At 48.4% G+C, this 24,551-nt stretch overlaps 1 protein-coding gene across 5 annotated transcripts in view; it reads right to left on the minus strand.

The window, feature by feature from the left end:
* Positions 1 to 703: 703 nt before the first annotated feature.
* STIM1 (stromal interaction molecule 1) overlaps positions 704 to 24,551 on the minus strand; it is a 177,650-nt gene continuing 153,802 nt past the window's right edge. For 2 of the 5 annotated variants that reach the window (XM_081798729.1, XM_081798731.1), the window contains exons 6-12: positions 22,486 to 22,663; positions 18,130 to 18,307; positions 11,530 to 11,697; positions 10,939 to 11,039; positions 10,215 to 10,450; positions 6,685 to 7,063; positions 704 to 2,628 (exon numbers count right to left, since the gene is read on the minus strand). In XM_081798729.1, the coding sequence (XP_081654855.1) occupies positions 2,112 to 2,628; positions 6,685 to 7,063; positions 10,215 to 10,450; positions 10,939 to 11,039; positions 11,530 to 11,697; positions 18,130 to 18,307; positions 22,486 to 22,663 (1,757 nt within the window). In that variant the 3' untranslated portion in view covers positions 704 to 2,111. Of the gene's footprint in view, positions 2,629 to 4,819; positions 4,857 to 6,684; positions 7,064 to 8,763; positions 8,857 to 10,214; positions 10,451 to 10,938; positions 11,040 to 11,529; positions 11,698 to 18,129; positions 18,308 to 22,485; positions 22,664 to 24,551 lie in introns of all 5 variants that reach the window. The other 3 variants (XM_081798730.1, XM_081798733.1, XM_081798732.1) reach the window with 3 other exon arrangements.

The raw sequence follows: 24,551 nt of genomic DNA on the forward strand, positions 1-24,551 counted from the left end.
GCTCCTAGAACGGAGGAAATCTGGCACTCAGTCCTTGGAAGAGAACCCTGCGAGCCCAAGGCGTTTGATTTTATTCTGACGGAGTGGGAGCTCAGGGAGAGTTTTGAGCAGGGTAGGGCCATGGCCCATTCGCTTTTATAATTATCCAGTGGATGGTGGCAGAAACAGGGTCAGCAATTAGGCCTTGTGGAGGCAGAATGGACAGTGCTTGGTGATTGAGGGGAGTAAGAATAGATAAGAGACGTAATATACAAGTGACATAGAAGCTTCTGATTTGGGGGACACAAACTTGATTTTCATGAAAGCTCATGTGGCATACCTTTCTAAAATCTTTCATCGGTTCCTCACTGCCCTCTAGATGCACCCCAAACTCCCTGTAAAGTAATTCTAAAAGTCATAGGTGATAGGCAAAGCCATAGGATAGATAGGGTAAAGATGGCCCAAAGATGGGGTTGTCAGATTTAGCAAACAAAAATAATGTGTTCCAAATGTTGCAGGGACATAATTACACTAAAAAAGTTTTTATCAGAAATTCAAGTTTAACCAGGCAGGCATGCTGTATTTCAACTGTTAGCCTCTCCTGAGAGCTTTGGGGTATGTGTATTATAGAGTTTCAGTTTTCCTTGGCCAAGGAGAAATAATCTCTTCTTCATCCTGTCTACTATGCCACAAAGAACACAATGAGAGTCAAAGCCAGCAGAGGTTAAAATCTCCTACATGCTTTATTGGACTTCAAAGAGTCTTATGAAATAACACAGAAAAACCATGTGAGGGTGTCCAGGGGGTACAAGGCAGTCTGCAGCCTAGCACCCTCCTAAGACCAGCCCCAGGTGCCTGCACCCCAGGCCCCAAATAGGATCCCAGAGTAAAGGCATGGGAAGGAGTGGGGCAAAAGGAAAATACCTTTACAGCCATAGCAAAAACAGGTAAGGGAGAGAGTTGTCTAGAGGGTGGGAAGGGTGTGGGGGAAGAGGTCACACAGCTGCCTTCGCCTATACGGTCTTCCTCAGCCACCCCCTTCCCTAAACCAGCTGTGTCCTTTTTGAGCCTCTGGCCCAAGCTATGCAGTAACATGAAAATGGGGTCTGACAAGGGGAGTATGTGGTGCAGGCACTTGGGAAATTCAGGAGATTTCTTTTTTCAATTTAAAAATGTTTTTTGGTTCAAATGCAACAATATCCTGCCCAACAGCTCCAGGGCCCCATTAGAGCCCTGTATCATGGCTGAGGCTCCCATGGCCAGGGAAGCCATTTGTCTGAGCTCCAGCAGTTCTGATGCTTGGGGAGCATTTGGGCAGCACCTCTTACAGTCAAACCCTCCTGCAGTGTGGGGGAGCAAGGATAAGAAAGAGGCAGGTGTAGGTGAGAGAAGAGAGAAAAGGTGACTGCCCTGTAGCCCACAACTCTGGCATCTACTCATCCCCCAACTAAGAGGAGTCTCTCTCAACCTACCCCCTAGCCTAGCCTCTCTTCAAAATTCTCTAGTAGCTTGTTCTCTAGGAATGTGTTCCACTCCCCCATGAACCCCTGGAGGCTCAAGCAAGCTCCAGACCAAGTCTCCTTCTGGCCCACCACACACAAAAAAGAACAAACCTCAAATATTAGGCCCTCGGCCCCAATCTGAGGCAAACAGAACCATCGTGGGTGGGGTGGAACAGGTCTGAGGCACAGATGTCGGAAGTTACTCCTATCTTCCCCCGCCTAGCTGCTAGGGGAAGTTGGGGAGTGGTGCGAGGGAGGAGCCTGAAAGCAGGAAACAGAGAAACAAGAAACCAAACTTCAAAACTGGGACAGCAGAGACAGAAGCTGGACCCCAGAGGTGGAGGTGGGAGCTGAGGGGACAGCAACTAAGACATGCACTGAAGTAGAGAGGGGGTGGCAGCCGCAGCCCATGGCTGGGAGAAAGGCAGGGCAGGCAGGCCATGGTGGTCAGTTAATAAATAATGTTGAAGGACCCAAGGATGAGGGGGGCAGGTATGTACAGTGCCCAGGCCCCTGGGCCAGCCCCTCCCAGGCCCCCACTCGAGGGGCCAGGTGTCTTGGAAGGGGAGGAAGGGGAGGCAGAAGACCAGGGAAGGACAAGCTGTCCCACCACTGCCACTCTCATCCTGCCTACTTCTTAAGAGGCTTCTTAAAGATTTTGAGGGGAAACTTCTTCCGGCCTGGGCTGGAGTCTGTCTCCTCGCCAATGGAGCCATTATCCTCCTCAGCCACAGCCTTCTTGCCAGCCAGATGGGGAATGCGTGTATTTCGGCTAGCCTGCAGGGCTCGGCTGTCCCCAACTGGAGATGGCGTGTCTGGGTCTGGGGAACTGGAGCTGTGAGAACGGGAAGAATCCAAAGGTGGAGAGCCACCAGGTGGGGCTGAGGGGCTCAGCTCCATCAGGCTGTGGGCCTTGTCCAGCCCATGGTTCAGCGCCAGGAGTGCCTTCTTGGCCAGGGCAGGGCTGTCGGGCAGTTTCTCCACCAAAGACCCGGGGTGGACCCCCTCAATCAGCCGGTGGCTGCCATTGGAAGTCATGGCACCGAGGGCCTCGTCTGCAGCACGGACCATCTGAGGAGGCTTGGGGGCCACACGCTGGCGGTCACTCATGTGGAGGGAGGACTCCGAATCGGAAAGGGTCAAATCCCTGCAAGACAGGGCAGAGAGGAAGAAAGGGACACATACAGGAGAGGGGGGTGGGGGAAGGTGTAGAGGAGAGAGGAACAGCACGAGAAGATACGGCGGGGTGGGAAATGAGTATGCAAAGAGGGGTAGGAGAGAGAAAAGAGGATAAACAGGCAGGTAGGCAAGAGAGAAGGATGAGAAACAAGGAAGTTGAGTAGGCCATAAGTACAGGACAAGAGATGAGGCAGGAATAGGGAATGGGGACAGGTTGGGGAAGCGACAGGGAGAGGAGAGTAAAATCAGGGAGAAAGAAAGGCAAAAGGAGGAGCAGGTATATATAAGAAGGACCACGGGGAGAAAAAAAAAAAAAAGAAAGGGAAAAGTGATGGAGAAAGAAGAGACAAAACAAGAAGCAAAACCAAAAGTCATTACACCATCATCTATCTGGCAAAGGGCTTTCTAATGACGGGCCCCCACCCTGCTGAGTGGCCAGGCCCTAACCCGGTGCAACCATACGCTTAAATCCCCCCCCAATAAAATCTCTGCCTTTCCACAGCTGGCTAGATTTCTTAGGACTCAACCCTAAGCCGACACAGAACCCACATATTGCTCTGAGTCACCATTGCCCATGCCTTCCTCCCAGACTGACTCCTGTCACACCCCAGGACACATCCAGTCTGGGCCAGGCCCCAAGGAAAAGGGCACATGCGGTAAGTGGGCCTGACCCAGGCTGGGGAGGAGAGGGTTAGAACAGCCTTGCAAACAATCCCTTATGCACCCCAAAAGGCCAGGACGCTGCCTCTTTCAACCCTCTCACAGGAATGGAGAGGGAGAGTGTAGGCAGGTGCAGAAGGACAGGACAGAATGTTGGTCTTTAAAGGAGCAGTGGTTGTGAAGAGCTGCCACTAGAAGTCATAATTTCCATCTCTGCCTGAGGCTTGTTGTGTGACCTTGGACAAGTCATCTAACCTTGCTGGTCCTCAATTTTGGCCAAATGAAGACAATACCAACTCAATTACTTTGCAAGGCTGTTTGGAGGATCAAATATGTTGGCAAATCACTTGGAAATGTAGGAAGTATTGTGGGAATGAAGATGATGAGGCCAGTCAAGCTGGAAGACCCATATGTGGGCCAATCACAAGAGGCTTCTTTGCAAGGCTGAGTTATGGGGATGTGGCACTGCAGACTGGACATGCACACACAGAAGTTAGTCCAGAAAGCTGAGACCCTCTAAGGGGCTGGCTATTCCTAAGAAGGCCCACAAACCAATTCTGAATGCCTCCTCTCCTGCCTCTACAGACAAAAGGGTAAATTTGGGGGTCCCCTGCCAGTCCCATAACTCTCCCTCTGCTCTCCCAGAGGAGAACCCACAGTAGGGGCAGAGGAGAGGGCTAAGGGAAACGCTTCAACATCCAAGTCAGGAAGCAAAGGGGAAAAGTCAGGAGTGGGAGGGGAGAGTGCCATAGGACCTGGAAAGGAGGAGGCTGTGGGTCAAAAATTAGGAAGGGCACCAGGCCCCGAAAATAAGCAAAAGCAGAAGGTTGGCTCATAGCTACTGGACGGTTAATTCTCAGTAGGAAACAATTAACTAAGCAACTACCCCGTGGGCCAGTATCTTCCTGGAGACAAGGAACAGCAGAGAACAATCCCAGCTCCAACTCCATCCTACAGATACTGTTTCAACCACATCCTCTACTGTTTACTCATGTTCAGTCTCATATTTGGGTTCGTATATCTGACACTATCCTTCTGTCTAAATGTGCCCTCGTTTCCCTAAGTTCCAACATGATCCTCTCCATATCCTGCCTTTTCTACACACATATCGGCCACTGAGCAAGGTGCCGAGACAGTTCTGGGGAGCAACCGCACTGGGAAAAGGGGCCCTCTATGCTGACGAGATGAGGATCCCAGGAGCTTACTTTTCTAATGCCAAGGGAGAGCAGTCAGGGGGTTGGGGCCCTCCCAGCCTCACTCCTTGTGGCCCACAGCCCCATTTGGCCATGATTCCCATCCCTCCATGCCTTGTCATCAGTTAAAAGCTGAGACCTTCCAAAGCCAGAAAAGAGCCTGGAGGAAGCTCAGGTAGATGCAGGAGGTCAGAGGTCTGCTGAGGCAAGCTCACTTTCCCTCCCTGAATCGTTGAGACACTCAGGCCAGGGGTGTCCCTCCCCAAAGGCTGGGCTGCCTTGGGGCTTCCATACCAAGCTACTAACCTTACTAGAGAGCCTGTTTGTCTTTAGAGACGATCCTCTGGTGCATGGTGCAAAAGAAAATTCAGTAGTGAACAGGCCAGGTGGGTGCAGGTACCTCCCTGCCCTCCCGCCCCACTGCCCTTGGCTTGGGCCTTGGAGCATGAGATTCACAGCATCCCCTAGTGCCCCGAACCCCAATCCAGTCTTCTCCACCTTTATGGGGAGGGGCAGTCTCCCTGCCTAAGCTTTTGGATGACAATGAGGATGAGAATGAAAATGAGCCACAGGGCTGGGTGAAAGTGCTAGCAAGGGTAGTCCCCTGGTGAAAGACAAAGGAACAGCCCTCATGGATAACTATCCGGACGTTCCAGGAGCAGAGCGAGAGAGACTGGCATCCAGAGTGAAGCAGGACCAAAAATCCACAGCAGCATGAGCAGGCTGCAGCCCAGAGGCCAGGGCTGGGCTGGGTCACAACTTCCAAGATGAGAGGTCCCTCTGGAGGAGAGGGACTTTCTGAGGCTCCCCTAAGCTTAATTAAGGCTCTCATCTCTGACCCTAGCCTACCTCCTGAGGTATTAGCTGGGAAAGGCCCGGCCCCTGCTAGACCAGGCTTTGGCAGGAAGCCACTCCCCAGTTCTTACACAGTTCACGTATCGAGACCTCGTAGAAGGACAGAAATACCGGAAGAGTGTCCGGGCCTGGAAAGTCAAGTTCGACTCTGTGTTCTGTTCCTAATGAGCCGTAGGACCTGGGGAAAATTACTTGATCCTTCAGAACCTGAAATCCCTACTCAAAGTGAGTACTTTAGGCTCGTCCCACCTATAAACTTCTTGTCCAAAACCCTGAACCTGTTTCTCCTCTTCAGTTCCCTAATTCCGTGAAGGGTCCCACATCCATTCGGTCACCCAAGCCAGAAACCTGAGTGTCCTCCTAGGTCCCTCCCTCTCCTCCACCCCTCCCAGCCCGTTGCCAAATTAATCCTCTCCTTGCCACGCATAAACCTCACTACCTCCCCTACTGGTCTACCTCAGTGACTTCCAAATTTCTGTAGTCTCCCCTTCTCTTCTTTATACAGGCCCCTAAAATGTTATTTCTAAAATGCAAATCTGATTCTGTTCCTTTTAGAAATCCTTTTGCAGTGCTCCCTCTCCTAAAAGGTAATGGCCCAAGCCCCCTGCCTCTCAGAGCCCTTCCCCCTCCTAGCCTCATCTGCCACCCCTTCCCACCAACACACGTCCAAGGTCCTAACCACAAATACATCCACGCCTCTGCCCATCAGGCTTCCTCTGCCTAGACCGCACTTTCTTCTGCTCCTGTACACAGGGCGTTAGCACAAATGTCATCTCTTTTGTGACACGTTCCACCCAAATGCACATTCTTAGTCACTCCCTCCTCAACACCCCCGTAGCACTTCTCAACTTGTTCCGTAATTGTCTGTGTACCTCTCCCGGACCAGACTGTAAATCTTGACTATTCATCTAGGAATCCCCCTGCCCCGCAGAGCCTGGCCCAGAGCAGGTATCCATAAATGTTCTATCAAAGGAGTAAAGGAAGCAAGGCCTCCAGTGAAACAATGAATGTGCAGGTGCAGAGTTCAGGCCCAAGTGCGACAGGACCACGAGGGAGGGGTGCTGTACTCATTTTTAGAGTCGGCAAAGCCCAAACAGAGAAGGGCACAAAGTTGTGGGAAGTGAGGCTGACCTTAAGAAGGAGCCCCGGGGCTGGGAGAGGATAGGACAAGGAGAAGTTGCCCCACTGCACACACACTCTCACACACACACACACACACCCAGCTGACCAAGCAGCAGCCAGCAGGCAGAGGTCAAGGTAAAGGCAGCAGAAAGGGAAGGAAGGGAGGAAAGAGAGAGAAGAGAGACAGCCGATACCCCAAGCTCTCTGAATGCCCAGGCATCACAGCGCTGCTGTCAGAAGGGGGTGAGCCAGGGTAGGGCCCCATCTGGAGGAAATAGGAAGTGCTGTGGCGGTAATAAACAGGGTGGACATGGACGGTGGTGATGGAGGTGGTGGAGGAGGAGGTGCTGGTGGCGGCGGGAGAGGAGCAGGAAGAAGAAGCAGAGGCAGATGGAGCGCTGGTCCCGTGGCCTTCAGAACTGAAAGACTGTCCAGATGAAAGGCTGCGCATTCGCCGCAGAGAGACCCGGCTTGTCAAGAAGTGGCCAGCCTCGCCCTCTACCAACCTCTGAGATCCCAGGCCATGCTGTGGCTCCGTCAGGCGCTGCCGGACACTGCACTGCAGGGTGGGAGCTGCAAAGAGAGGGAGGAAAGGGTGAGGAAGGGCCAGCCTCCTTTGGGCTGGCAGGCAAGCAGGTCTGCCCCTGGAGAAATGCTTGCTGCGGCCCACTCTGGGCCCTTGGAGCCCAATCTGGAGACTGGGGCACCTCCTCCCAAAGACCTCCCACCAGGGCTCCTGAAAGGAAGGGGAAATTCATGATGAGGTGCCCAGGGCAGTTTTAGTGGCAGCTGCAATGGAAGGAGACCGAGGGCCACCATGACTAGAAAGGAGAGGCAGGGCGGTGAGTGGGAGGACACAGGCAGGGCTGGGTGGGACTGGGGGAGGGTGTGGGGCAAGGTCCGGGAGAGCACTAAGAACCAGCCTTTCTAGAAAGCCAACCTCAGGAAATAATTCGCAATGTAGACAAGGATTTATACACAAACACGCTCATCACATCGGTATTAATAATTATATGAAAGTACACATAAAGTTGGAACAAGGGGAAAATGATAGTATATCCGAATGCTGGAAAACTCTACAGCTATTAAAAATGCTGCTTAAGATTTGAAAAACACAAAAATACCTATTAAAATGCTCAGGGGAAACAAAAGGATACAAAATTAGACGTAAAAGAAATACCTCGAGCTATGGAACACAACAGACTAGAGTCTGAAACAAAGCCTTTCCACTTGTAGCCGTGACCCTGTGCAACTTACTTCCCTATTTTAAGTCCTGATTTATAAAATCCTGCGGGGTTGTTGTGAGGCTTCAAGAGAGTGCATTTAAAGTATGTGGCACAGTTCATGGCACTCAACAAATAGTAGTGGTCATTATTACCTTGACCACATAAAAAATTATTAAAAATTCCACAGACTTCAGAAGACTGTCAGAGAAGATGCTCAAATAGGGTGAAGCTTTGGGTGCCTTTTTTTTATGCTCATATTTACACTTTTCACTTTCCAAATTTCTTCTAATAAGTGTACAGACAACAAAGAGCCAGCTCTTGGAACAATGCTATAGATCAGGCTCTTGGCAGATAATGGCCACCATGCCCAGTGAAGGGGATATGTGGACACCAGGTGACTGGGGAATGTGCTAGAGCATCCCCCTTGGGCTCACTTCCAGCTCCAGCTGGAAAGAGAATTTCTACCTTTGTTTTTGCTCCTCTACCCTGAGAGATGGGCTGCCCTGACTTCTCCCTAAAGATGGGAGAAAGAGCCAGGTGACAAGGGTGCCAGAAGCCACGGAGGGGCTGCAAGGGAGAGAACACAATTCCACAGTGATGGAGAGCTGGGGAGGCAGGGCTTCTATGACTGGTGGCTTTTAAGGCATGGAAGAGAGGCAGAAGAGGAAGAAGCAGCATGGAACAGAAAGAGGCAAAGGGGGAAAGAGAAGAAAAGGGAGAAGGGAGAAAAGGGAGAAAGGAACTTTCCTTCTCTCTTTCCATCCCAGCCCAGCTGGAAGAAGGGCCACCAGGACTTCTGTCTAGCTGGGCTGAAAAGAGAAGCCCAAGCCTTCCATCACCATGGGTGTTCTCTCTCTAGCCCTCAGCTGAGCAGGCTGATTCTTCTCACCCCCGAACCTCTCCCTGCAGTTAGTAGGGGCAGTGCTGAGGGAATAGAGGGAGCAGGCAGGGGAGTGAGGCAGGCAGGCAGAAGGGACTCATGGGGTAGGAGTGCTGGTTTAGTCCCAAAAGTCGGAAAAACAAAAGCCCCAAAGGGGCTCCTCAAACCCGGGTATTTCCAGAGGGACTGATCATCCGAGCCGGCGGATGTTGAGCAGAGAGAGCGGTCACTGAACCTACGCCCCATCAGCCAGGCAGCATCTAGGGTCCAACAGCCAGGCCAAAAGGAGAAGAGAATCTGATTTACAGAGGGCTTCAGCCCACCCTTCAGTGGGATAAAGGGAGGGCCAGGGGCAAGGGGTGGGTAGCTCAGAGCTAATGAAGGTCCCTTCCAATCCATGGAACACAGGAGCCTTTAGGATCAAGACCTGCCTGCCAGTGATCTTAACCTCGTTGGGCCTTTGATTAAAGCCCTCATAGGATATCACATCATGGTGACAACGCAGCTTGGCTGGAGGCAAAGTATTGCTGAACAAATTTACAAACAAATCCTGCCTGGAGCTGGAATCCAGCCTGATGAAAGAATGTGGCTTTCTGAAAGTGAGCCCCTAAGCCAGCCTCATGGGATATGGGCCCAGGACCAAAGCTTTTCCTTAAAATCGCCTCTGATCCAGAGAAAATTTCAACCAGGCCACTCAGGGGTAAGCCCCTCATTTGCAAAAGATTTCCCACAGAGTTATCTCTTTGACTTTGCTCTACTCAGCTCTCACCACTGGAGGGGAGAAGACGGGGAGAGAAGGCCCAGGAAAGGGTGCAAAGGTCCAAGAATTCAGGTGGAAAGCCAGACATGCTTGTGCAGGAGATCCCTCCAGGACAAGAACGTCTTTCTGGCTTGGCGGACTTAGGGCTATGTCTCTTTAAGGGACTATTGCTTCATGGGGCCTCACACAAAAAGGCAGAGAGAAAAAAGATATCATCCCATTCATTCACTTTAGCAATTAAGAATAAAGAATATAAAAACGAAAACACAGGGGCGCCTGGGTGGCTCAGACGGTTAACGTCTGCCTTCGGCTCAGGTCATGGTCCCAGGGTCCTGTGATCGAGCCCCACATCGGGCTCCCTGCTTGGTGGGAAGTCTGCTTCTCCCTCTCCCCACTCCCCCTGCTTGTGTTCCTGCTCTCGCTGTGTCTCTCTCTGTCAAATAAATAAATAAAATCTTAAAAAAAAAAACAAAAATGAAAACACAAATAAAAGCACTCAAGAGGCAAAAATGAATATCATTTTTATATTATGAACCACTAAAGGAGATTGTTTTTATAAAGGCACATGGGGAAGAGAAAGGAGGATAAAGGAATTTTAAAAACACAGAGTGAAGGGAGACACACTGAATACAGTAGCCCCAGAGGGGCAGACACAACATACAGCGAGAAAAATCCACCAAGAGCACAACCATAGAGGAATATCCTGATGTGAGCTGTGCGTCATGACCCAAGGCCGGGCGCTGACCTCGCTCCCTTGGTATCTGCCCCAGATGCTGTTGAAGCACAGCAATGGCCAACAACTTCTCAACCCGGGCCTCAGAGGCTCCTTCCCTCACGCCCACCCAGGCGGTCACCTACATTGCATGGACAAGGGTGACACAATCTCCTCATCCAAGTCATCCACGTCATCCGTCATGATGAAGTGGGCGGGGTTGGGGCGCGTACTGCCCATCCAGCTGGGGTCTATGTTGAGAGCAGCCACCAGGGAGTGGATGCCGGGGTTGTTGACAATCTGGAAGCCACAGAGGATCTCAATCTGCTGCCAACGATGCAGGCGTTCCCGCAGTGCCGCCGTCACCTCACTCAGAGCTTGCCTGGAGCACAGGGGACACAAGTGAAGCCATGGGTGGCTGGGAGCCCCAGCAGGAATGAGGCCTCTCAGAGGAGCAAGCGGGGGAGGGGGGCGTTGCAAATAAGAACACAATTAAGTCAGGCACTTAAGAGTAACGTGGGAGGGGCGCCTGGGTGGCTCAGTTGTTAAGCATCTGCCTTGGGCTCAGGTCATGGTCCCGGGGTCCTGGGATAGAGCCCTGCATCGGGCTCCCTGCTCCGCGGGAGGCCTGCTTCTCCCTCTCCCACTCCCCCTGCTTGTGTTCCCTCTCTTGCTGTGTCTCTCGCTGTCAAATAAATTAAAAAAAAAAAAAAAAAAAGAGTAACGTGGGAGGCGGGTAAAGGCCGGGACAGGAGACCAGCGCCACCCCTCTACCAGTGAAGAAGTACACCTGGGGCTGAACACTCTGCCCACCCTCCAGCTCTGAGGATGGGTGGGCATCGCCAGAGCCGGGCAGCAGGTGCTACTTACTTTGCAGTTAGGATTTTGTGATCCACGTCGTCCAGGGAAGAGCTGTGGGCCACATGGAAGGTGCCAAAGAGTGTGTTTCTCTTCTTTTTTATCTTCTCAGCCTGCAAAGATGAGGTCCTCAGCTTAAACAGAGCAGGGATTAGAGGCTGGAAAATGAGAAGTGCCTTTCTGTGGCTGGGTCCCCTTCCTCCTCCTAGCACAGCTTAGGCTGCACAAGAGAAAAGAAGAGAAGAAGGAAAAAGAAGGCAAGGGAAGGGCAAAGAGTGGGGGAGGAAAGAAGATGGAGGCAATGAGAGAAGCAGCGGGACCCCCTGCTAGGCCCCCCGACCCCAGGAGGGCTCTGCCCCATGGCAGGTGGGGCTGACAGAGCCTTCCCTCTACCTGCCTCCACCGGCTTCATCTTTCCCTCATTCCCTCCTCCAGAAACTTGAGGACATCATCAGGAACTATGTATTAGGAAAAGAAACAGAACCCGGCACCGGGATATCTCTTGGTCCCACAGCTGGGACAGAGAGAGGCGGAGGCAAGGAGGAAGGGTGGGGGAAGGGAGTGGGCCAGGAGCACGGAGGACAGCAGGAGGGCGCGTCTCACCCCCTCCTTGGCCACCAGCAGCTGCTTCTCGGCGTTTTGCTTCTTGATGTTATAGTATTGCACCTCCACCTCGTGTGTCAGCTGCAGCCACTTCTGAAGGGCCTCTGGAGCATACCATGAGCTGTGTGATTCCAGTTCCTTCTCTGCTTTCCTCAGGGCCTCCCGGACCTGTGCAGCCAAGAGGGTGTGACCCATTTACTGCTGCCAAGACCCCCGCCAGTGCCTCTGTCTGATACCACCAAATTCAGAGTTCTCACCTGCTAGCTCATGGGCGCTTTCAAGCCTCTCAAAAGGCAGAAAGGGCAAGGATTATTCTCCGTATTTTATATACCACAGGAGGCAAGCTCAGGGGACAGTCACCTGCTCAAGGTCACACAGTCAGTAGTGTCAACCAGATCTCAAATTGAGATTTTTTGCTGCCTAGACTAGAGTGCTGTTTGCCCACACAATTACCTGTCTCTCCCGGTCCACAGCCAATCCCCAGCAATCTTCCCTGCTCTCTTGAGGCACAGGTCAGCTCAGTGAATCATCCTCTTTCTGAGAGTTGGGGTCTGTGCTTAGACCTCATGACATCACGATGTGGCAGGAAAAGCACTTGACTGCGAATCTGGAAATCTGGTTCTGGTCCCTGGTCTGTCACTCAACTGGTCCTGCACATCTCAATTCCGTGTGAGGAAAGACTTTTTCCCTCGCAAATCCCAACCATAAGTGAAGGGGTGATCTCAGGACGAGGTATGCGAACAGCTCAGGTCAGAGAGACCGTAAAAATGATTGCTACTCCAGAAGGGGGTTGGCCTGAATGCTCTCCAAAGTCTCCGCAGCCCAGAGGCTTGGTCTATGATTCTCCCATTGAGCAGGGCAGGTAGGCTTTGAAGGGCACCCTCTACAAAGGGCGTAGACAACAATCATGCTTACTTTTAACCAAAAGAGGCCAAGACGTGAAAGAACCACTGTGTAAGCAGAAATCTCCTCACTGACTTCTCAAGCAAGGAGCATACAACAAAGTAGACCATCACAAAGCACTGAACGTGGAAGGTCTGAGATTACACAGACATTATATACACTGGATTCCTTGCTATCTTCCCCAGGCTACAGTATATACTGACCTTTAGCTGGTCAGAATCCCAGAGAAAAGGGATTGAGAGCAGACTTATTATGCCCACCTTCAGCCAATGGGGCAAGTACCCCAGAGCAGGCCCGAGGTTCTACCCATGGCCTACGATAGACTGGGAGGGCCTCAGCTAAGGACAGAACACCTTTATTCCTTAGACAGCCAATGAGAGGACCAATCTTCACATGGCTTTTGTTCCTTGGAAGAGAAACTATAACACAGCCCACTCCTGGCTTTGTAGATTTAAAACAAAGAACAGATACCATGGAGTCTAATACACCAAGTCTGAAATGAATGATCCAGTTCTACCTTGAAAGAAGTGAAAGGAATGGGAAAGGCTCAGGGGAGAATGGGAAGAGAAGAGGAAAAAGAACAAATAGAGGGAAGTGTGACAGTTGGAAGGGCTGGCCTAACAGGCTCAAAACTTTTTAATGGGAGAAAGACTTACAAAATGGGGAAAAGGAAACTTGGGGGGCAGGGGGTGGGGGGGGCAAGGAGACAGAGACAGACACATCTTGCCACATACAAGGAATAAATGCCTGAAGGAGATGAGAACTGTGGCAATTCAGAGTATTCTTTTATTCTATGGGTGTGGTTCTCAACCTGCCACACCCTGGAATCACCTGGGGAACTTTAAAAATACTGAAATCTGGACCCAAATCCAGGTTCTGATTTCATTGATCTGGGGTGCTGGCCTGGGTATCAAAAATCTCAAATGCTCTCCCAGTGATTCTAATATGCAGCAACGTTAATAACCACTGGCCATGTGCTTTCCAGGGTCACACCTGACTCCCACTCCCCCACAGGATGCAGTAGGTCATGGCACAAGAACAATTCTTTTTTTTTTTTAAAGATTTTATTTATTTATTTGACAGCAAGAAAGACAGCGAGAGAGGGAACACAAACAGGGGGGAGTGGGAGAGGGAGAAGCAGGCTTCCCGTTGAGCAGGGAGCCCGCTGCGGAGCTCGATCCCAGGACCCCAGGATCATGACTTGAGCCGAAGGCAGACGCCTAACGACTGAGCGACCCAGGCGCCCCAAGAACAATTCTGATCCATCACAACATCTGGGGAAAGCTAAGTTCTGAAAATTATGAAATTCTTGAAAGATAAATTATTATAATTATGAAAAATTTTCAAAGACATCAGAGGGCTCTAGAAGCAATAAGGACTAGGTCTACAGTTCTCAAAGTTGGATCCAGGGATCCTTGAGTGCATCCTTTCAGAGCATCTGTGAGCTCAAACTATTTTTATATCAAACTATTTTTATAACAATACTGAGACATTATTTACCTCCCTTTTTCACTCCCTTTCTCTCACAACAAATTATAGATTTCTCCCAAGGCTACATGATGAGGAATATCATAACAGATTGAATATAGATACTAATGTAAGAATCCGGTAGTCTATTAAGCCAAACATTAAAAATATTTACAAAATTGTAAAAAAAAAAAAATCATTTCTCACTACATTTTATTTTGAAAAATGCATTTTTCAAAAAATATTATTTGTGTTAATATATAAAGAGTTTAGTATACTTATTTTAAATGAATTAGTAAATTTTTTAAGATTATTTGGGTTTTTTTAGTAATCTCTACACCCAATGTGGGGCTCAAGCTCACGACCTTGAGATCAAGAGTTGCATGCTCTTCTGACTGAGCCAGCCAGGCACCCCTGAATTAGTAAATATTTTTTAATTTTCCTAGTTCTAACTTCTAACAGGGTAAATAGCAACATATCGCCCCTTTAAAAATGTTCTTTGAGGTCCTAAATTGTTTGTAAGAGTAAAAAGGTCCTGAGACCAAAAAGTTTGAAAACCACTGAATTAGATGAAAAATCCAGAGAGGGGAAAAAGCCTTTCTAAGGTGAGTTCACAACTGTCAGCCATTTTCTTCCTTGGAGGCTTTTGATGGTTCTGGGTCAGAGCTGATAAATGGGCTCAGCGCGGGCAGTGCAACTCCACTGGGGCCCAGAGAAACCAGGTATGATACTGATATGACAGATTGGAAATTGAGATGTCCCAAACATACACCCCATTTTCTTCATTGAGCATTTACTGAGTTCTGAGGCTGTGCAGGAGAACACGTAGCTAGGCCAAAGGGTGGAATAAAATCTCCCACAATTTCATAATACTTAGGAAACAAAATATTGCGGGAAGGAAGGGACCTGCTTCAAACACACTGCTGGTCCTTCCCTCCGAGCAGGAGGCCAAAGAGCTAAATTAAAATCCTCCCAGTGACAGACATGAATTTCTCATGGGCTCAGGAGAAAGAAATCCACCAGCTCTCAAGAAAAAGGAAGGGATGTGCCTGAGAAACTGGGACAAATGACTGCTAGACCAAGTCTTACTAAACCTACAACCCAGTTCCAACATGGCTCAATTTCTGATTGGCCTGAGGTGATTAGGTCCTCATCCTACATACCTAACAGGAGAAAGGGGGTGGGGGGGAGCCTTTATTTGAAGGAGGATAAAATCATCTGGGGCCTCTGTTATTGTTTTATACACACTGTCCAGCATTTACTAAAAATAAATTACTAGATATGAGAAGAGGCAGGAAAATATAACCAATAATCAAGAAGAAAAATAGGCAGTCTCATAAGTGATCCAAATGTTAAGAGTTACCAGAAAAGGACTTTAAAATAACTATGACTGAAATACTAAAGAAAATACAGAAAAGATAGATACAATAGATGAAAAGATGGAAATTCTGGGCAGGAAACTGGAATCTATAAAAGAGTAAGATGAGCATTATAGATCTGAAAGCTACAGTATCTGAGAGTAGGATCCCACTGGATGGGTTAAACAGCACAATGCTCACAGCAGAACACAGGATTGGGGAATCAAAGATAAATCAATAGAAAATAACCAAACCAAAGCACAGAGAGAGAGAGAGAGAGAAAAAAAAAAAAGACACAACTAAGTAAGCATAAGAGACGAGTGGAATCCAGTGAAAAGGTCTTGCATGAATACTGGATCCCCAGAAGGAGAGGAGGGAATGCAGCAGAAGCACTCCGTGAACACGAAAGAGCATGTGCATTCTGCGGTTGTCTGGCGAAATGCTCTGTATGTGTCCATAAGGGCAAACTGATTAATCATGTTTAAGTGTTTTACATCCTTACTGAAATTTTGGGCTGCTTATTACTGACAGGGGTGTTTTACAATCTCTAACTCTGATTATAAATGTGTCTATTACACTTTTAGTTTCTTCAACTTCTGCTTTATATATTTTTTAACTATATTGTTAGATGTATGCAAATCAAGTGTTGTTATATGTTACTGTTAGTTTCACACATGTATCAGTTTTGTCTCCAGTAACACTTCCTGCTGTAACTGCCTGCTTTGTCTGATATTAATATAGCTACTCCTGCTTTATTTTCTTCTGTGTTTGTATCCTATATCTTTTCTCATCCTTTTACTTTGAACCATTTTGTATCCCTAAAGTGTATCTCTTGTAAACAGCACATAGCTGGGTTTCGTTTTTTTATCCAATCTGACAACTCTTTGCCTTTCAATTGTATTGTTTGGTCTGTTTACACAAACCAAGTCTCAACATTTGAAAGAACTGAAAACATACAGTATCTGTTCTCTGACCACAGCAAAATTAAATTAGAAATCAATGAGAAAGATAACTAGAAAAGTCCCCCAAGTGTGTGAAAATTAGGCCACATACTTACTCTAAATAACCATGCCCCCCCCAAAAAATTTGCAATAGAAATTAGAAAATCTTTTAAACTGAATGATAATGAAAATATGAAATACCAGAACTTAGTAAATGCAGCAGCTAATGCAGTGCTGAGCTGGGAAATTTATAGCTCTAAGTGTCTATGTTGGAAAACATTAAAGGTTTAAAATCAATAACCTAATCTTCCACCTCAAGATGCTAGAAAAAGAAGGGGCACCAAGCTGGCTCAGTCAGTGGAACATGCAACTGTCGATCTCAGGGTCATGAGTTTGAGTCCCACGTTGGGTATAAAGATTGCTTAAAAATAAAATCTTAAAAAAAAAAAAAAAGGCTAGAAAAATAAGAGCAAGTCAAAAAATTTTTTCAAAGTGCAAGACATCTACACTGAAAACTACAAAACATTGCTGAGAGAAATTTTAAAAGGCCTAAATAGGGGCACCTGGGTGGCTCAGCTGGTTACGCGTCTGCCTTTGGCTAAGGTCATGGTCCCAGGGTCCTGGGATCCAGCCCTGCATTGGGCTCCCTGCTCAGCGGGCAGTTTGCTTCTTCCTCTCCCTCTGCTGCTCCCCCTGCTTGTCTCTCTCTCCTTCTCTCTCTCTCAAATAAATAAATAGAAACTCTTTTTAAAAAATTAATTAAATAAATAAATAAATAACCTAAATAGATGACAGGATAAACAATGCTCGTGGACTAGAAGACTTGTTTGGTTAAAATGTCAATTTTCCCCACATTAATCTATAGATTCAAAGCAAAAACAAGAAAAATCCCAGCAAGACTTTTTGCGGGAGAGTAGGGAAGAGCAGTAGAATGACAAGCTAATTATAGAAATTCAAAGAACCTAGAAGAGCCAAGGCCATCAATAAAGCTGGAGAACTTACTAGCAATATCAAACCTTAGTAGAAGACAATGTGGTACAAGGATAAACAAATGGACTACATAATAAAGTATCTACCTGAAAGAAAAAGAAACTTGACTTCCTACCTCATATCATAGACAAAAACTAATTTGAAATAAACTACAAACCTAATGTGAAAAGTAAAACAATAACACTTCTAGAAGAAAATTTAGAAAAATATCTTGGGGAATGGGAAAGATTTCTTAAACAGGCCACAAAAAGTATCAACTGTTTAAAAAAAAGATTGATTAAATTGGACTTCATTAAAATCAAGACCTTCTGTTCATTAAAAGACAATACTAAGAAAGCAAAAAACAAACAAACAAACTACAGGCCCAGAAGGGGTGCTTAAAAGATATTCTGGGGGCGCCTGGGTGGCTCAGTCAGTTAAGCCTCTGCCTTCCGCTCAAGTCGTGATCCTGGGTTCCTGGGATGGAGCCCCGCATCAGGCTCCCTGCTCGGCAGGGAGCCTGCTTCTCCCTCTCCCTCTGTCCCTCTCCCCACCACTCAGGTGCATGCTCTCTCTCAAATACATAAATCTTAAAAAAAAAAAAAAAAAAAAGATATTCTATATCTTGATCTGGATGGTGGTTATACAGGTACATGCTCATGTAAAAGCTTTCCAGCTGTATATTTATGATTTGTACACTTTATGTAAATACTTCAATCAAAAAAGAAACAAAATAACTGTTTACACCTGTTATCCCCTATTCCTTGACCTTTTTTTTTTTTTTTTTTGCAACTTCTCCACTATTCTTATTGGTAAGACTCTATTGACTCTTGAAGATATTCTTGGAGCCCGATTTCCAAGTCCTCTCTCATGAAACATTCTGGCCAGCCTTCTGGCCCCTGCTCTTCCCCCTCCCCCACCCCCACCCCCGAGCATGTCCAGGAATTTGTGCACTCTCCTACCTGCTCCAGCTCCTCCTCGGCGTATTTCTGGCGGCTCCGCTCATTCTCCGTACCCTCCCGCAGCTCCTTCAGCCGCTGGGCTTCCTGCTTGGCAAGGTTGATCTCATCACGCAGCTTCTTCTCCAGATGGACCTTCTCCACCTCCACTGTGCGGTGCTCCTCTTGGGCCTTGTGCAGCCTGGGGGCGATGCAGGGAGCTGGAGAAGGCCAGGCAAGGGTGCCAGCCCATACGCCACAAGTCGTGGCATCAAAGAGGAAAATGAGGGCTCTGGCACTGAGAATATATTCTCCCTATTTTGTTGACTGGCTCTGAGTTAGCTCAGGGCCCAGAGAAACCACAGTGGCTACCACAGCTCTTATGTTGGCCATCATTTTGCTGCCAGTAATCAAGCTAGGTCCCTGGGTATGTGATTCCCTCTTCTGAGGTGGCGCACATACTAAGATCCTAACAACTACTAGTTTACAGGGTATTTCCATGTGTCCCCCCTCAGATAATAATGTATCATTATCAGCCTAGGACGGTCCGGATTTAAGACTTAGGGAGGGGAAGTAATTGCAGGTAGAACAGAGACTAGAATTCCAATCTGTTTGAGTCCAAGTCCCATAGTTATTCCCCTTCTCCAGGGCTATCTGGAAGGTTCAACAAATGTAGAATACCCTGCAAGCTATCCCAAAGATCCAGAGAAGGCACAATGGCTGAGATATGACTGGGGTGGTGGCAGTGGGGATATTTAGGGAAGACAAGAAAGAAATCATTGAGCAGCAACTCTTGGAGTCCTAAGTACCTGTTCCCGAAGCACAGAAAAATGAAATTCATGCCAAAGGGGCTAGGCAGGGCTTGGGAGAGCCCCCTGCTGCCCCCAGGCCTGAGTTTCCTTTCTGAGTATCTTTCATGGTGGGTAAGATCTCAAGGGCTCAGTTATAATGAAAATATACCTTTATACCCACCCACACATTCCCTCTGTTCACTGACAAAACCACCCAGCCTCCTTCCCTCCTCCCTTCCTTGCTAATCCACCCATTCATTCATCCATTCTTTCAACAAGTACTTCCAAGTGTCTACTGAATGCCAAGCCCTGCACTCAGTCCTAGATATATGGAGATGAATGAGAAAATTGTCCGGGCCACTGGGGAGCTCATGATCTAGCCCAATATAGACAAGTAAACAGATAACTATACGCAGTGTGATAAGTTCTATAAGAGAGAGAGACCTACAAGCTGTTGGATGAGCCCAAAGGATGGAGTGAACAACTCTGCCTGAAAGGAGCCAGGGAAGGTGAGGCCTGGGCTAGACGCAAAAGAAAGAGTAAGAGTTTGCTAATCCCTCTGGAAGAAGGGAAGGACTTGGCCATGGTCAGGTCTTCCTATCTTGGTAAAAAAACACCAAGTGACAGGGGACCAGGGTAGGAGGGGAAAGGATGATGAAGACAACAGGGCTCTATGGCTTAGACATGAGGTACAGATGGATAAGCTACAGAACAAGGAGCTCTCAGAAAAGAGCACTGACCACTGAGTTAATTAAGTAGGTGAAACAGAAAAGGCAGAGAGAGAACAGAAGTTCTGAAGACAGAACTCAACCTCTAAAAACTGCCAAGTCCAGATCTGTCAGTGGCTGAAGTCTCAAACGAGGTGGTGGGACCAGCAGGGAGGGACGAGGGGAAAGTCTAGGCTGCAAGCTTCCTGCTGACAAACTGCGGGTTTCTGCCCACTCTGTCCCTGGAAAGGGAAGTTGAGCCTCCCCGACGTACACACCAGGTGGCGCTACAGGCACAGCGAACAACAAAGCCAAGGCGCCATTTTCTAACCCCTCTTCTTCCCTGGCTGGATACCCTCCTTTACCATATTCTTCCACCACCCAACTTCCTGATATTACACCATTAGGGATTCAGTTCTTCACTGAAGAGCAGCCTCTTCAGGAAAACCTATGATCTGTCTGTCTTGTCCAGATAATAGGGAACTCTTTTAAAGTAGAATCAAAAAACTTGACCCACTTTTATAGTCCTAACGAGATCTGGTAGAGGCGAAGACCATTAAGTACTACTGGCTGCAGAAATGAGCAAATACACGCACAGTCAAGCCTCGCCCCACTCCATCTCCTCCACAGAAGCCTGAGCTTCTTGAAGGCAGCGGTCAGTTAGCCTTGTAAGTAAGAGAATGAGGCAGCCTGCCTGCAGGCCCCAGCTCTAAGTAGCTATATGACTAAGGGCAAGTCCGTTCCTTGTACCAGGCCTGTTTCTTCATTTCTAAATGGGAATCAAAATCCCTGCCTCAAAGAATTATCTCGGAACCCAACGAAATCCTACCTGGAATGCACATGTAGCATTACATTTATTCACCCCAAGTATCAGGAACTCTGTAAAAAAAAAAAAAAGCTCTGTGGTGGCTGGCAGCGCAGGCCCGGTAAAGTAAGGAGGGATGAGGAGGTGTGTGGACACTGTCAGAGGAAGACGTGTGTGTGCACGTGTGTAAGCCCGTCTCTGGGTGTGCACGTGCATTCATTCCTCCAAGTGCCACGGTGGTCATTAAGCTCTGGAGGCCTTGGGAGTGGGGAGGGCTGGGAGCTTAGTTTTATCCCCAAACTTGGAATGTCTCCTGCCTAGATTCTTTGCCTTTGGAATGGAAACAGTACATGCTTTTCAGACAAATGAAGAATGGGGACTGCCCAGACAGCAGCTTTTAGCCCCCAGTTGGCAAAGGGCCCAGGAACAAGGGGCCCAGAAAAGTAGCCAGGAATCAGCTCAGAGATAAAACTCCGCTTGCCCCTTAGAAACCCAGCCAATGGAAATGAATCTGATTGGGCCGCCTTTACCGAGACAGCACCCTGTGGGTGTCAAAACTCCTGGCTCACTACTTCCTGTTATGTGACCTTAAACAAAGCACTCACCTTCTCTGAGCCCTCATCTCTTCAACTCAAAACTAGGGATGATAATAGTACTTACCTAACACAGTTGTGGTGATTAAAAAATAATGCATTTAAGTAGTTAACAATACCTAGCTCATAAGAAATCCTTTCCCCGCCCTCCAAAGAAAAGAGTATCTATCATTTAAAAGTAACAGAAAAGAGCCAGATGTCATTTCCTTTTACATGGATTCCTGCAAAGACTTCCCAACTAGAATCCCTAAGCGGCCAGAGTAAGTTTCTAAAAGACAGTCCTGAAGTAGGTCCCTCCTCTTCTCAAAAACAAAACAAAGCTGGGGCACCTGGGTGGCTTAGCCGGTTAAGCATCTGCCTTCAGCTCAGGTCATGATCTCAGGGTCCTGGGATCGAGTCCCGCATCGGGCTCCCTGCTCAGCGGGAAGCCTGCTTCTCCCTCTGCCTGCTGCCCCCTCCCCCGCTTGTGCTCTCTCGCTCTCTCTCACTCTATCTCTCAAATAGATAAATAAATAAAATTTGAAAACAACAACCAACAAAGCAAAACACCAAATACCTGCATTAACGCTCTATTGCCTTTTGCATCTTACTAAGACTTATCCATGTGAGGCTTAAGGTGCCAGGAATCTGGCCTCACTCTGTATGTTCAACCTTAACTACCAGGACCCCCCTACCCATCTTTCAAGGTCGCCTTCTGGAATCCACATACACTCATCTCCTGCCTCTGTGCCCTTCCTGTTCTTAGAGCCCTCATGCCATCAGTGGGCACAAATCACTGCACTAAGCGTGTGCTCACTGCTCCTTCGTCTGTGTGTGAGCTTTGTTGCCCCAGGAGCAGTGAATTCCTCACAGTTCCCAGCACAGACCTGGTTCCTAGATGTCAGAATGTACGTGGGTTAACTGACTGACTGACTGACTGACTGGCACCTTCTTTTCACAGCTAGATTTCCTACAACAGTCTTTAAGCCATGTTTTGTTTAAACAGAATCCGACCATCAGATCTAGAAGGCCATTAGTGTTCTCCTGGTTCAACCCCTTCATACTACTGACGAGGAACTCAGTCCCAAAAGAGGAAGGGGATTTACCCAAAGTCACATAACAAGTGAGTACTTAAGAGATTTAGATTCCATACAAGAAAGAACTACAAGTATTAGGAAGACAGATTAGTGAGATTTCTTTAGGGAACAGTGAGTAACAGTTAATTACAGGAAGGATAACAGTTCAGACGCCAGAAGGAGGATAGAATGGGCAAGCCGTCCAACCATGGAAGCTCAAGATCTCTGACAGAAGTAAGCTCCTGCCCTGGAGAGGAGTATTTGCCTGTGCAACAGCAATGGCAGGAACCTACAAGCAGTTCTGGAAGTGTGGTAGAGCCCAGCCCCATCAGCATGTGTCGGGGGCGAGATGGCCCACAACCCAGGTGGAAACAGGAGGCCCCCAAGAGCGGGAGGCACCACAGCTGTGGGGATGGGGAAGGGCCTTACCTTTCCTGAAGGTCATGCAGACTCTGCTCAGCTCGGTGTAACCCCTCCAGATCCTTCATCATCTTCTTCATGTGCTCCTTTGAGTACCGGTTCTGGATGTAGGCGAACCAGCAGCCGCCCACACCAATAACTATAGACACCACCAGCATGAAGTCCTTGAGGTGATTATGGCGGGTCACTGCCAAAGAGGAAGCCATAGTGAAACAGTTGCCCACTGCACGCTCAGCCTTGCAGACTCCACTGCATCCCCTCCTGTGTGAAGGCTTCCCACTCCAGAGCACTTAGTTGCTCTTCTTAGACACACACTTGCCACACACTAGTATACTAAGCTCTCTGCCTATTTTGGAAAAGATGAGAGGCCCGAGAGCGGTACAGGAAGCTTATTAAATCATACTTCCCTAAAAATGAGTTCCTTCTCAGGGCATCCCAGCTACCCCCTGGCCTACGATGAGCCCACGCGCCCACATGCAGTGGCTTCTGTCTGGAGGGATAAGCAATGCTAGAGTGCTAGAGTGGGGAGAAGGGAATGGTTGGTAAGAGTATAAAGCAATATCACTAGAGCTTGAGGCCTGGCTGTGGGACTGAAGTTCCTGCAACAGCTGGGTCCCCTGGACAATTTGCCTATTCTAGGTACAAGAGGCAGAGCCCAGATCAGGTAAAGGTCTGCAAGGCCCATCTGTGGAAGAGCTTTTCTAGGCTGTGGGCTCAATCCAGAGACCAGGGAGGACAGGAGGAACATCGAAGAGGCTGGAATATATAAGACACTGCACGTGCCAGGAATAGAGGGGCAGATCCACCTCCGGAGAACGCCTGGCGGCAATGTGGCAAAGTGCTGGTGGCTGGGGTTCAGAGCAAAACTGAAAAGCCGAACAAGGAACAACACCAGAAGGTAAGTACAAAAGCCATGTCCTGAGAACTGAGCCAAGCAGAAGAGGGCCACTCCTGGAGCCTGCCATTGTTCCCAGTCTATCAGATCTGGGCTCTGCGCCACGGCACAGGAGACCTGAAGAGACACCATAAGGAGAGCAGGGCTGCTCCCGTGGCCCCTGCCTGCGTTGTTCTCAACCTGGGATGGAGCAGCGGTGGGCTCAGAGGAGCTGCAGATGTGGGAGTCAGGGCAGCAGGTTACCCTCAGGTTGAGGATGGGGGAGTAGGACTGATAGGATCCCAGGGCCTGGTAAGGACAAGGGGCTCCTCAGTAGACGGATTCTTGTGCCATCGAAAGCAGCATCCTGCACTGAGTCTTAGGGAGTCTGGCTTCTCTGCTTGCCTCTGCCTCATCCGGATCTCTGCTTCCTCAGCTCTAAAATGCATTGTCACACAATTACTAACGAGATCAAGCACACAGTTATGAATGAGAGTGCTTTGAGGTGTTCTGGAAATCTTCAGATGGACATTTCCAGTAGGTAATTAAGAATGTGGATGTGGAGTTTAAAGAAGAGGAGAAGTTTAAAGCTGGAAGAAGAGGTGAGGATTATCAGGTCCCTTCAGTAGAGCCCTGGATGGAACCCCACAATCCTAAGGGAATCTGTGATGTTAATTTCATGTGTCGACTCAACTGGGCTAAGGGGTGCCAAGAGAGCTTTCTGGGTCTGTCTGTGAGGTTGCCTTCATAACAGATTAGTATTTCAATCGCTGGACTGAGTGAAGAAGACTGTCTTCATTAAAGCACCCTCAGGCCACTGACAGCCTGAATAGAACCAGAAGGCGGAGGAAGGATGAATTTGCTCTCTCAGCTTGAGCTGAGACATCCATCTTCTGCCGTCTTATATCAGCACTCCTGCTTGTCGGGTCTTTGGACTCAGACTGGGACTTACAGCAGCTGTCCCCTGATTCTCAGGCCTTGAACTCAGACTCAACAGTACCACTGGCTTTCCTGGTTCTCTGGGTGCAGACGGCAGATCATGGAACTCCTTGGCCTCCATCATCACGTGAGCCAATTCCTATAATAAACCTCCTCATATCTGTCTATCTATCCATCCATCCATCCATCCATCCATCCATCCATCCATCCAGGTTAGGTTTCTCTGGAGAACCCTAATACAGAATCTATAAACCGATATATC

This window comes from Leptonychotes weddellii, chromosome 11 (assembly GCF_054177405.1).
Source record: "Leptonychotes weddellii isolate Sample4059 chromosome 11, ASM5417740v2, whole genome shotgun sequence".
Taxonomy (NCBI): Eukaryota; Metazoa; Chordata; class Mammalia; order Carnivora; family Phocidae; genus Leptonychotes; species Leptonychotes weddellii.